At 60.0% G+C, this 12,596-nt stretch overlaps 1 protein-coding gene across 7 annotated transcripts in view; it reads left to right on the plus strand.

Annotated features, from left to right (window-relative positions):
• The window catches only part of SLC6A6 (solute carrier family 6 member 6), a 78,401-nt gene that overhangs the window by 57,050 nt on the left and 8,755 nt on the right, over nucleotides 1-12,596 (plus strand). For all 7 annotated transcript variants that reach the window (XM_070463488.1, XM_070463491.1, XM_070463490.1 and 4 more), the window contains 4 exons: nucleotides 5,424-5,558; nucleotides 6,712-6,815; nucleotides 6,949-7,073; nucleotides 10,754-10,866. In XM_070463488.1, the coding sequence (XP_070319589.1) occupies nucleotides 5,424-5,558; nucleotides 6,712-6,815; nucleotides 6,949-7,073; nucleotides 10,754-10,866 (477 nt within the window). The remainder of the gene's footprint in view (nucleotides 1-5,423; nucleotides 5,559-6,711; nucleotides 6,816-6,948; nucleotides 7,074-10,753; nucleotides 10,867-12,596) is intronic.

Here is a 12,596-nt window from a genome sequence, read left to right on the forward strand (position 1 = left end):
CTACCAGCTGCTCACCAGCCTCAGGGACCCTTGCGACCTCAACATCGCCTGTAGACTCTTTAGAAATGCAGACCTGCGGGGCTGACCCCAGACCTACAGAATCAGAAGCTGCATTTGAACACTTTTTCCCCAGATAATCCAAATGCACACTGAGGCTTGAGAAGCAAAACTTCTCAACTGGCATTTTTGCAGCTAAGTCAGATTAACTGAATTATCTTAGGCCTTACATTTCAGCTGTTAACGAGGATGTTAGTTATTAAGGAGAGCTCGCACCAATCGTTAAGTAGTTTGCTCATAACCTAAGCGCTGGCTGTCGCTGAAGTATCTGCTGCTGGTTAATATGTTATGTAGTGACCGAAACGTTAGCTGTTAACAAAGGTGGTAGCTGAAAATTCCTGTTACCTTATTCACGCAGGTTTGAGGTGCAGCTGGTATATTGTCAATAATGAAACTGTTAGCCTGTAACTGAAACGTTACCTGTTAACAGGGCCGGGCAGTGGCTGACCTGATAAGCAGAACACCAGCCAATATAAGACCATAGTCATCCTGGAGGCAGAGACCCTCCAGAGGGTCACCTTGGGCTCACCCGGGCGAGCCCAGGGCGCTAACTAAGCCACAGCGTTGGCTGGTCTGCCCTCACGTGCCCCGTGTCTGCCATCCCCCAACCCCCTTCATTTGCATCTCCACTGGGGACAATCTCTTTAAGATCGAGACTCCCTCAAAGGGCAAAAGAGTTAAGGTGGCATTTGAAGGACAGTGATGGGCAGTGGGTGACGTCATTGGGAGAAGGGACTTTTCACTGCGAGTTCTCACTGGGTGAAGGGCGTCTTAGGTAAAGTCATGATCTGAAGAGACAAGAGCTAAAGGGGGAGCATAACGTGGTGGAGAAAGACAGGAGTATTGGGTGCAGTTTTGGGCAAGGCTCACCAAGAAGGTCGCTTAGAGGCGTAGATCTGGAGGAAGTGAGGGGTGAGCCATTCAAAGGCCCAGAGGTGTGTCTGACCAGACCCCCGGGGAACCCCTAGTCCGATGGAGGAGCTGATGTCCGCCAGGAACCGTGAGCCTCACCCGAGACACGTGCAGGGGCAGGAGACCAGAGTCGAGACGAAATGGAGAGGGTCTGTCCCAGGGCAGCTGACAGACGTGACTGGCTGGAGGTCCCCCTGCCGCCCCCAGAGAAGAGGCTCCAGGCCCCCAGGGGCGGGCGTGGTCCCCAGAACAATAGCAGGGCTGGGGCCAGCCCCCGGGGAAGCCAGGACAAACACAGGGAGGATCCGAGGACTTCCTCGAGCGCCTCGGCCGCCCGCCACTGGCCGCGACTCCCAGCCCTGGCCGTAGACCAGGTTTGCAGCCGCCGTGGGGGCCGGATGGCCTCATCCTGGCTGTGGCCTTGCTCAGTGGCTGACCCCGGCGTGGCTGGGGCTGGGGAAGGGGGAGCTCCCAGGCCTGGGAGGCTTGAGACCCGAGTTCAGGTCACTTGGCCTCCCTGGATGTCAGTTCCCTTGTTTGTAACATCATTCATCCTTCTGAGGGTCTGACACTTTGCCCAGAGCTCACTGCTGCTCAGTTCATCCAAGAAATTGTGATCGTGGTGCGAAAGCTTGTGCCAGGCACCATTCTCAGCTCTGATTATTAGCTCTTTTAATCTCCTGGCGTCTGATGTACGCGTGGCTCCTGCTCTGTTTTACAGAGGAGGTGGTAAGAGGAGATGTTTTGGGGGAAATGGAGAGGCAGAGAGGTTGATTTGTTCAAGTCGACACAGCTTGTTGGTAGCCCGGGTAGCATTTGAGCTCGGGCAGCCCAGCGCCCGGCCTCAGGGCCCTGCATTCTCCTGCCTCCTCTGGTCGCCTGCTCTTGCAGCACATTAGGCCACAGGGGGTTACAGGGACCCAGACCCTCCCACGGGAAGGGCAGACCCATGAACCCCACCGGGAGTTCCAATCCCAGACGCGAGCACAGGCCAGTGTCTCCAGACCTGGTGTGGGGTCTCGGCTCTGTGCCCGCAGCCTGCATGATCAGTCCCTTCCCCCAGGAGCCTCAGTTTCCCCCTGTGTGAAATGAGTCGTGGTGCTTCCCCCAAACACACATGAGGTGCTTGGCGCCCGCCAGGCCCTGGGCCTCTGGGGTGAGGGACCCGCGCTGCCCAGGCGACCTCCCCAGAGGAAGCCCAGGGAGGCAGAGACCAGCCTGTCTCCCTCATGCCTGGCCAGCCACCCTCTGCCCACCATCCCCGGGGGAGGAGGAAGCGCTGGCTTTGTAAGTTTCCAGGGCAGTCGGGCCACAGGGCTTTTGGGTCGCGGGCTCAGAGCTGCCACGGAGGTTTGCCAGCAAGAGTGGAAAAATACCGTATCCCGGCACAGGGCCCCTGCCAGAGGCCCACTGGTGGCGCCTGGCAGAGCCGCTCCCGCGGGGATCCCGAGAGTCACGGGGAGGCTGAGAGGATGGCGCTCAGGGACTGGGCCTCGGCAGATTCTGCAAAACAAGGGTGTCCTGCCAGAGAGGCCGCCATGGTGGTGTGAGCAGGTGGGGTGTGCTGCCCTGGGCTTGGGGAGGAAGCGTGCACACACAGACACAGACACACACAGACACACAGACACACACTCACAAGCACACACACATAGACACACAGACACAGACACACACTCACAGGCACACACACATAGACACACACACACAGACATGCATGCATATACATAGACACACACATATACACACACAGACACACACTACACACACACACACATAGACACAGACACACACACACAGAGACACACAGACACACAGGCACACACACATAGACACACACACACAGACACACACACATAGACATGCACACAGACACGCATGCATATACATAGACACACACAGACACACACTCACAGGCACACACACATAGACAGACACACACAGACACACACACATAGACACGAACACAGACACGCATGCATATACATAGACACACACAGAGACACACAGACATATACACACACAGACACACACTCACAGGCACACACACATAGACAGACACACAGACACACACTCACAGACACACACACATAGACACACAGACACACACTCACAGACACACACTCACAGGCGCACACACACACAGACATAGACACACACACACACACACACACACACACACACACACACACACACGCCAGGCCTGGGAGGTGTCCTGTGTCCCCGACTCGAAGCCCCCCACCCTCGCCCGCCTGCCCAGCCCGGGGGCCCAGGGGGGCTGCGCGCTTTGAGGCGGGGCCCTCCGCCCTGGCCCACGGCTGTCAGCACCATTGTTCTCCGCGGGGCTGGGGCCGGGGCCGGGGCCAGAGCAGCCTGTGGGCCAGCCGTCTTTCTTTTGCCCCTTCTGTGGCTTCCTGGCTGGCCCCCACCCTCCACGTCTGCCCGCTGGTCCCTAGGACACAGAGGGCTCTCCTGTCTTCGGGAGAAGACTGCAGGGCGGCCAGGGAGATGGGCCTGCAGATACGGAGGGGGCTTCAGGTGGGGACGTGGAGCCCAGAGAGGGGCCATAGCTTGTCCAGGGTCTGACAGCCAGCCTGCCACAGAGCCGGATCTCCGGCCTGAGCCCTGGAGCCCTCGGGGACCCTCTCTGGGAGGACCGGACAAACCGCAGACATTGAGGGGCCCTTTCCTGCCGGGCTGTCGTCGCTGAAGCAGGTGCTAGACCATCCAGCTCCGCCGCCTGAGTGCCGTGTGACCCTTGGGCAAGGGACGGCTCTGCAGGCCTCAGTTTCCCCATCTGCAGGACGGGGTCAGGGCAGGACCCGCTGAGCGCAGAAGTTACTGCACATGCATCGCACCCAGCACACAGGAAGCGCTCGGTAAACCCTGGCAGCTGAGCCCGGCCGGTCCTGAGAGCTTCCTTCGCACCCTTTTCAAAGCCCGCTTTTAGTTGTTTCTACTCGAAGGGATGGCGGCTCCATCAAGGCTTCCCGCGGCAGCTGGGCAAGGCTCTGTCACCCTCTGTCTGTGTCTGTCACCTGGGTCCCGGGAGTGCCCCGTACTTCCCTGGCACTGTCCCCGCCCCCAGCGCTGTGAACCTTCATCCTGCTCTCTGGGCCTCAGTTTCCACACCTGGAAAATGGGCGCACTGGCCATGCAGTGGCCCCCTCCCTGGTCCCCCGACCCCCTCAGAAGGAGCTGGGGGCTCTGTGAGCTAGCCTCAGCATTTCTGCTGGTCACCACGGACTTTCGCGTGTCTGCCACCACGCACCAAGATGCCCTGTGCGCAGTGGTGGTTTGAAGACATCTGGGAGCCCCACCCAGCCCCTGTTTGTCCTCCGACAGTAAGGCGGCCAGCACATTGATTTGCGGACGTGCTGAGCATGGGGTAGGCTGCTGCTCAGGAGACCGGGCTCAGCCAGGGCCCAGCCGAAATAGCGGGATTTCACTGTCAATGCCCCCGGGCACCTTCGAGCCCCGTCTCAGGCACACGCCCCTCCTGGGAGCTTCTTGTGCTGGAGTGAAAGTTGGGAAAATCCAATCTGTAAACGGAGGCCACAGGAGGTTTGAAGGCCAGTGCTTTGGGGACAGGACGGGGAGAGGAAGCAGGGCAGGGCCCTCGGGGATGGAAAGGCGTGGCCTGGGTCGTGTGTGGTCCCCGCCTGCCGTTGACCTCACCCTGCCTGGGACGTGAGGCGCGACGCATCCTGGTTTCCTCTCCAGAAGTTCCCCGGTGCTTCCTGCACAATCACCCGGCCAACAAAAGACCCCACTTTTTGCACGTCTAAGCAGCCACCTGCCTTGTGCTGTTTTGACCACGTTGTGAGCATCATTCTGTTGAATCCTCGCCTTGCCCAGTAGTGAGGGCCTTCTGTTTCTCTTATCCCCACTTTACACATGAGGCCACAGGCCCAGAGAACGTAAGCATCATGCCCGAGGTCACACAGCACATGAGGGGACGGAGCGAGGATTTGATCCCACACGTACCTGGTTCTGAACCTCAGGTCATATGAACGCTGCAAATGTTCAGTTGCTCATTCGTGTCTGACTCTGAGACCCCATGGACTGCAGCCCGCCAGGCCTCCCTGCGAATGTTAGCTGATCCGTACTGAGCGCTGTGGGCTAACCCCTGGGCATCCACCTGCGATCGTTTACTCTGTTATTGGGCCTTTTCCTTTTTTCACCCGCTGCAATGTCAGTTCCATGAGGGCAGGGACTGGTTCTCTGTATTTGCAGGGCCCCGTAAATATTTGCAGGATTCGAATGTCAGTAAGTCTGTGTGTGAGGTAGGTACGTGCTTTATACCCAGGTTGCCAGTGAGGCGCCTGCAGCCCAGAGAGGGTGAGCCACACACCCAAGGTCGATCAGCAAGGGAGGCAGCAAGCCTGGCCCTGGAGCGTCGGCCTTGGAGCGGATGCTGGGTCGGGGAGTGGCTGAACGGCTCCCGCCCCTTGCAGGTCGTCTACTTCACGGCCACCTTCCCGTTCGCTATGCTCCTGGTGCTCCTCGTCCGTGGGCTGACGCTGCCCGGCGCGGGCGCAGGCATCAAGTTCTATCTGTACCCCGACATCAGCCGCCTGGAGGACCCAGAGGTACCGTGGGGCAGCCTGGCCTCCCTACCCCACCCCCCGGGGCCGGCACAGGGGTGGGGGGGGGGGGGAAACCGAAGCCGTGCCTGTGCTTCTGGGCCCCCAGATGGAGCCAGGGTGGGGGAGTACTGTCAGCCCTGGTACTTTTCCACTGGGCCCTGGCGGGTGGCTCACGGTGCCCGCCGGCCATCCCGGCGGTGTGTATCTTTTCGTGTCGAGGGCCTCCCGAGGCGGGCCAATTATAGAGGCTGCTTTAGGCACAGCGCCAGGTAAGGCAGAGACGTCTCCGGAAGCTGGTCTCCTCCTCTCCCCACGGCGGCCTTGAGGCTGCATCGTGGGGGCGCCCTGGGCTGAGGGCGGAGTTCAGAGTTGTGACCTCTTAGAAGTTCCGGGGGGCAAACACTAACGGTCCCCCCCACCGAGGCACTCAGCCACGTGGCCGCGGGGGTCGGGGCTCTCATGGGCCCGTTTCGGGGTCTTCTGTCCCCAGGGTCCTCAGCCTTCAGGTTGTCCCCAAGGGCCTGTGCCGCTTCAGGTCTCTTCCCCACGGTCCTCTCACCCTGGGCGGGAGGTGGGGGCCAGGGGCTCGGCCATCGTTGGAGGGCAGCTGGGAGACCGCTGGGCGGCCCTCGGGAGCTGCCTGCCGAAGGTTCTGGAGAACGGCTTTGCCTGCATAATCCATCCGGGAATTCCTCCCACTTCCAATGCAGGCGGGGGTCCCCACACTATAAGGATAGCAGCCTTGACTCACAGGCTTACCGTATATCTGGTGCTTAACTCTTTGAGCCTGCAAAAAAAAAAAAAGAAGCGCTATGGGGCAGGGGAGCGGAGCCCACTTTACAGGTGTGAAAACCGAGGCTCCGGGAGTCATACTGACTTGCCCACGATGATTCCGTGGCTGGACTCCACGTCCCTCTGCTTCAGAAGCAGGGCCTCTTAACCCTGATGCTCAGTGAACTGGGAGGGGGGCGGCTCCTAGACTTCTGGGGTTCTGCTTGCACCCTGGATTCCAGCACCGATGCTCCAGTCGCGTGGAGAATCCGCACACCTCGAGGCGGAGTCCGTGGGACCCACGCCGCCGCCTCCAGGAAGCCGGCTCTGACGTCCCTTCTCGTCTTGTCTTCGCCTCCCTCCCCCGCCCCCACGCCCTTCCCAGGTATGGATCGACGCTGGGACCCAAATATTCTTCTCCTACGCCATCTGCCTGGGGGCCATGACCTCGCTGGGGAGCTACAACAAGTACAAATACAACTCCTACAGGCAAGTGTCGCGCCAGCAGGCCTGGCGGGCCTTAGAAGTGATGATGTTTAAAGAGAAGAAAAAAAGAGAAGTTAGGGAGCGTGGCTTCCTTGTGTTGTGAATTAACTTGCTCCCTGACATATGTGTAACATAGGGACTGTATGCTGCTGGGATGCCTGAACAGTGGTACCAGTTTTGTGTCTGGCTTCGCAATTTTTTCCATCCTGGGCTTCATGGCACAAGAGCAAGGGGTGGACATTGCTGATGTGGCTGAGTCAGGTATGGTGGTGTCGGTGGCAGCGGTGGTGGGTACTGCCACCTAGTGTGTGAGCCGAGTACTGCAGGCATGAAGCCAGACCCCGCCCCGGGGCTTTGGGGGGCGGTGAGCCTGGCTTCTGAAGTGGACCCCCACCCCACCCCCTTCTTGCACCATGATGTCCCCCAGGTTTCAAAGAGTTCAAAAGTTAAACTGGAAACATCATTGCGGTTTTGCCCCAGGGATGGCAGAAACACGGGCTGGTCAACTCAGGGGAATACTCAGCGCTTCTAAGTGGTCTTTCCGCACCGCCCCCCCCCCCCCCAACTCCCTGTCCTTCCCTAAAGCAGACTCCCGGTTGCAGCAACAGAAAGCACTTTCCGCACTCGGGGCAGGGCAGCCACCCGTCGGCATCCCGTCGCCACCTTCTCAGCTTCGGTTTCTGTATTTTGCACTTTGCTCTAAGCGACCCCCTTCATTCATCCCACCGCTGTCTCCTGGTTTGACTGGGTTGGTCTCTGCCCTGTGTCAAGCACCCACCGTTTTTGCCCCAGCTGGGGAAGGACCGGGTGTGACAGGCCACCCTCTGGGACGGTGACGGGTTCAGTTTAGGGGTAGGTTGTGGAGACCCCTCCACCCCTCGGGGGTGCGGGCTCCATGGGTGGGACGCTCCCCTCTGCAAGACAGCTGCAAGTGGAGTTGGTCTTAGAGCCAGAGTCTGCAGAGCCTGGAGGCTGAGGCTGGGATCCTGGGGTTCCAGCAAGATGGCTCTGGAACCCGAGAATTGTCAGGGCTTCAACTGCCACGACCCCAGAGCCTCAGAAGCATAGGTGCCCCAGTTCCAAGAGGTGCCCCCACGAGCTCCCAGTCCTGGGCCCGCGGCTCTGAGCGGCAGGGCTTCCATGTGGCCCTGAGACCTCTCTCCCAGGACCCCCGGGATCCACCTTTCCCGCTCCTCTGCCCGCCTCCCGTCCTGCCCAGGTCACCCAGAGGGCGGTTGTTGCATTTGTGCCCAGCCTGACCTCCTGACTTGCCAGGAGCCCTCAGGGGCCACCTGGGGGCAGGTGACGGTCCTAGACTGAGGCTTCTCCCAGGGCCGAGAGGAAACCGCAAGGTCCCGACTGTCGGGGCGCAGGCTGGAGTTCTTGCCCTTGTTGGAAACACAGGGTGGTGTCCTGGCTCCCCAGCCGGAGACCCTAGTGTTGGAGCTTGGGGACCTCAGCATCGTGTATTCAGAGGTCAGCGCCACCCCTGTGACCAGCAGCTTGAGAGCAAGAGCTGCTCAAGGTCGGATCTACGGTGTCCTGGGCAGGGTGCCCACCAGAGGCTGGACAGGCCCCTCTCACGTGAGGACGTGCCCCCTCCGGCCTCCCCGTCCCACCCTGCACATATGTGATGGCCTCAGGCCCGTGGTGTCTGAGCCTCTCAGAGCCCCAGGCCCCGCTTCCCCCCACCCCGGCCCCCTCCTCCTGCACCCAGTGCTGCGGGGCAGTCCTGGCCAGCCCACGCCTCGGCCCCACACACCTCTGCCCTGTCCCGGGTCCCAGATCAGACGTTTAGACAGAGTTCTCCTTCCTTGGGAGCCCTCAGAGGCAGGCTGGAGACTGAGGGACCCAGGAAGTAGTTGCAGAAGTGAAGAAGCCACGCCCGCGTGGGAGTCTGGCAGAGTGACCGAGGGGAGAGTTGACACCCCCTTTGCAAATGGCTATTCTTCAGCTGAGGGCTTGCCAACCAATTCTGATTGGTGGGGAATGGCCAGGAGCGTGGAGGGAGTTGAGCGGTGGGAGGTAATCTGTCGGTACATGAAACAGATCCTTCTCTGCAGACAGCTAGGTACCATAACCTATGTCTTCACCATCAAGCTAAGTTGTGTCTTATTCCCGTCCACTTCAAAGACCTTGTTGTTTATTCCCCCACGGTGATGTCTGAACAGCCGACACATCAAGGGTGATTATTTCACTAATAAGCTTTTTAACAAGAACCATATTGAGTGAAGTGCATTGGAACAAGATAATTATTTAACCATGAGGAGCGCACATTGCAAATGAAGCGTAGCATAGGCGTCTCTGCTGCCCAGGGGCTCCAGCGGCTGCTGCGTCTCCTGCCCTCCGTCTTCAGTCCCCTTGCTTTCAGAGAAGGATGCTCACACCCTCTCCCCGAGGCTGGCCTGAGAAAGGCCACACACTGAAATACAGAAGTAGCTGTCGAGAAGCCTCAGGGCCCAGCGGGCGGGCGGGGGTGGGCTGGGGGGGGGGCCCCATTTTACATCTGTCTCCTGTGGCTGGGTTGACCCCTCCCGTGCCGCCTACGGTCAGGCCAGAGCTGACGTGGGGGTCCCAGGGGGCCCCAGCCCCGTGGAGACGAGGGTCCTACTCCAGTCAGGGCTTTGGGTTTGGGACGAGCGCCCTTGCGCCCCTCCTGGGGGTCTTCCACCATCGCCTCCGAGGACACGGTCGCAGTAACGGTCGGACTTTGCTTACATCAGGGTGGACTCTGGACATAACGGGACTCACCCTCGCCGCCACGCGTGTGGTCAACGCCGTGCGATGTGGTTTCTGGCTGCAATTTGTTTCAAAGCTGTTTTTTGTTTTTCTTTCTTAGACCGTTCATTTTGTTCCCGATCCCTGTTTTACTGTTTTAAATATCCTGTCCTCCAGCCCTGTTTGTTTCACATTTCTTGACTTTTTTTCTTTTTTTTTTTAGTTGTGGATTTTACTTTATATTTTTTCTTTAGCCCAAGCCCTTCTCTCTTTTGTGGCTCCCGACCCCCTGGGGAACCCACAGGCCTCGGTTACAACTCAGCCCTTCTCTGGTTGTCTTCGCTCAGGCCCAGCTGGAGGCGGGAGGGGACGTTTGCAATTGGAGGCACCCCCAGAACTGGTGGGGATTCTCCCTGCGTGTCAGAGCACCCCCTGGAGGCCACAGCCCTTTGCCAAGGAAGTGGCCCCAGCACCCGATAATTTGAGCAGGAGAAGCCTCCTCGGGGTTCACTGATGGGAGCCTGCCCCCCACCCCTGTGGGGAGACCGCCCCCTGAGGGCACGTGGTGATGTGGAGAGAGGAGGTGGTGGGCGGAGGACTGGACTGCGGCCAGGGGGCTGCCCGCCTGGGGTCTTACCCCCGCTCACCCCTCCCTCGGCTTTGGGCCTGGGCTGTCACGGTGCAGGGGGGTGCACAGATGCACCCCAAAGACACGTGGGCCCCGCAGGGCGTGGTTCCGTCTTCATTTTTCTGGCCACGTGTTCATTGTTTCAGTAGAAAGCTTTTCTCTGCAAACAGGGATTGATAGTCAGGTAACCAGAGCGCGCTCCCTGGTTTTGCCTCCTTCCAGCAAACACTGATGCGGTTCTCTGGTTTTGGGGGAAGCGGGGAGTCCCTCCTTTCCCCAGCGGGCAGACGGAGTCCCAGCTCAGTCCCGTCTCCCCCCACCCATAACCGGTGTCCGCTCAGAACCTGGTGCCTGAGAAGGCCAGCTGTGCTGCTGTGTAGGAGACAGATGCTAAAACGGGCCCCCGCCTGAGCCCCGCGCGTCCCACCCTGAGTGAGAACAGGCCTGGTCTCTTACCCCAGGCGGGCCCCTGCACCGGGGACTGGGGAGACCCGCCCCGGACCCCAAGTGTCTTGTGTGGCTCCGGGGCTCAAGGCAGCTCGGTCACTGATGACCCCCTCTGCCCGCCCCCCCCCCCCATCTTCTCTCCCCTTAGGTCCTGGCCTGGCCTTCATCGCCTACCCGAAAGCCGTGACGATGATGCCACTGCCCACGTTTTGGTCCATCCTTTTTTTCATCATGCTTCTCTTGCTTGGACTGGATAGCCAGGTACGTGCAGAGTGAGGGGATGGCCCCCAGGTGGGTCTGCCCCTGCGGGGGGGAATGGCCCCCCCTGGAAACCTGGTTCTGGCAGAGCCTCCCTCTGCAATGTGATGAGATGGTTGCAACCCCCAACACACACACACAGCCTCATGTCACGCCTGCAGCAGCTGCAGCCAGCAAGGGTTCCTGGACCCTGGAGGAGGGAACGGTCCAGGGCGGCAGCAGGATGTCATCTGCGCCAAAGCTCAAGCCTTTGACCTCAGCGAGGGAGAGAGACAGCCTCGGGTTGTGGGCCCAGGGGTACAAGGAGAAGGGTGAGACCACAGTGGTGGCACACGCCGCGGAGCACGGAGCCCCCGGGCAGGCCCCGGCGGGATCCGGTGCACAGGCTGTTCGGGCAGGCGGCCAACACAGCTGTCCGGGGCGCGAGTGGTCACTGACAGTCCTGAGCGCGGCCACGGAAGCTGAAACCAGGCTGTGCTCACCACCTCCTAGGGCACATGGGTCTGTGAGCTTGGCCCCCGCAGGGAAACCGAGCCCCCAGAGCCTCGCTCAACGTCCCCCTGCCCTCCCCACACAGACAGGAACCCCGCTACCCTATTATTGTCTCTCCCTGCACCTCTCACCCCCATGTCCCAGCTCTCCAGGGCTTAGGCCTCCCCCCTCCCCGGGGTGTGTCCACGTGCGCCAGCCGGGCCTGCGTCTGCCTTTGGAGACTCAGTTCCCAGTCCCACTCACCCCCACAGTGTTGCTTTGTTGAACACGTTTCCTCCACCCCAGCCTGTTTCCTCATCCGGTAAAGGGGTATGATTATATCTTCATTGCCTTTGGTGAAACGCCGGGTGCGCTTCCCTACGGGGAGCAGTCAGTGGTACCCGGAGGACGTTAGAGCGAGCCCCTGGCACTCCTTTCCCTGGAAATAGGCGTGTTTTCACTGAGGCCTTCTCGAGAGCACAAGTGTGACTCCAGGAGGGGGCAGTTAGGGTGGGCAGAGCGGGCTAGTCCTGTGCCCAGGGCCAGCCAGGGGCCTCCATCCGAGGCCAGTCTCTGACAGGCAGCCTCGTGTGCCAGCCGGAGGTCTGGATGCCTCACAGAAGTCTGGGCAGCTAGGACCCTGCGAGAGGCGGGGGCTGCACCCCTTCAGGAGGGAACCTTGCCCACCGTCCCCCAGGCAGCGGCCTGGAGGCCAGTGACCAGATGGGCCCCCGGGGACTCAGGACCTGGGAGATGGGAAGTCTCAGAAGGTCAGGCAGGGGAGAGAGGGCGGTCCGCTAACAAGGTCCAGAGCAGAGCGGAGGGTTTGGGAGAAAGACCAGGATTAGCAGAGAAGACAGAAGGAAAACATTTGGGAGAGGGGAAACAAAAATAACGAGAGGTTGTTGATGAACTTGAGCTGTGTAAACAGCAAGATGGCTCCATCCATCACCCTGGTTAATGAGCTTGGCCTTAGGAGGCCCCCAGCAGCCAGCTTTTATAACCTCTTCCAGAGCTCTCAGCAAAACCCAAAAAAGAAAACAGAAAGAGATTAATAAAGGACAAAGCAGGCCATCTCCAGACTGGCCTCTTGGGCTGCGGAAGGGGCATAGGTGGCTATTCATTAGATTGCCCCTGGGAGGCAGCTGGGGCCTGGTGGAGGCTCTGCGCCTCACCCCCCACGGCCCTTCACCTCCGGCAGTTTGAAGCTCTCCGGGGCAGCCTCGCCCAGAGCGCGAGCTCTTCCGGTTCAGAGCATGGAG

This window comes from Odocoileus virginianus, unplaced genomic scaffold, assembly GCF_023699985.2.
Source record: "Odocoileus virginianus isolate 20LAN1187 ecotype Illinois unplaced genomic scaffold, Ovbor_1.2 Unplaced_Contig_3, whole genome shotgun sequence".
Classification (NCBI taxonomy): domain Eukaryota; kingdom Metazoa; phylum Chordata; class Mammalia; order Artiodactyla; family Cervidae; genus Odocoileus; species Odocoileus virginianus.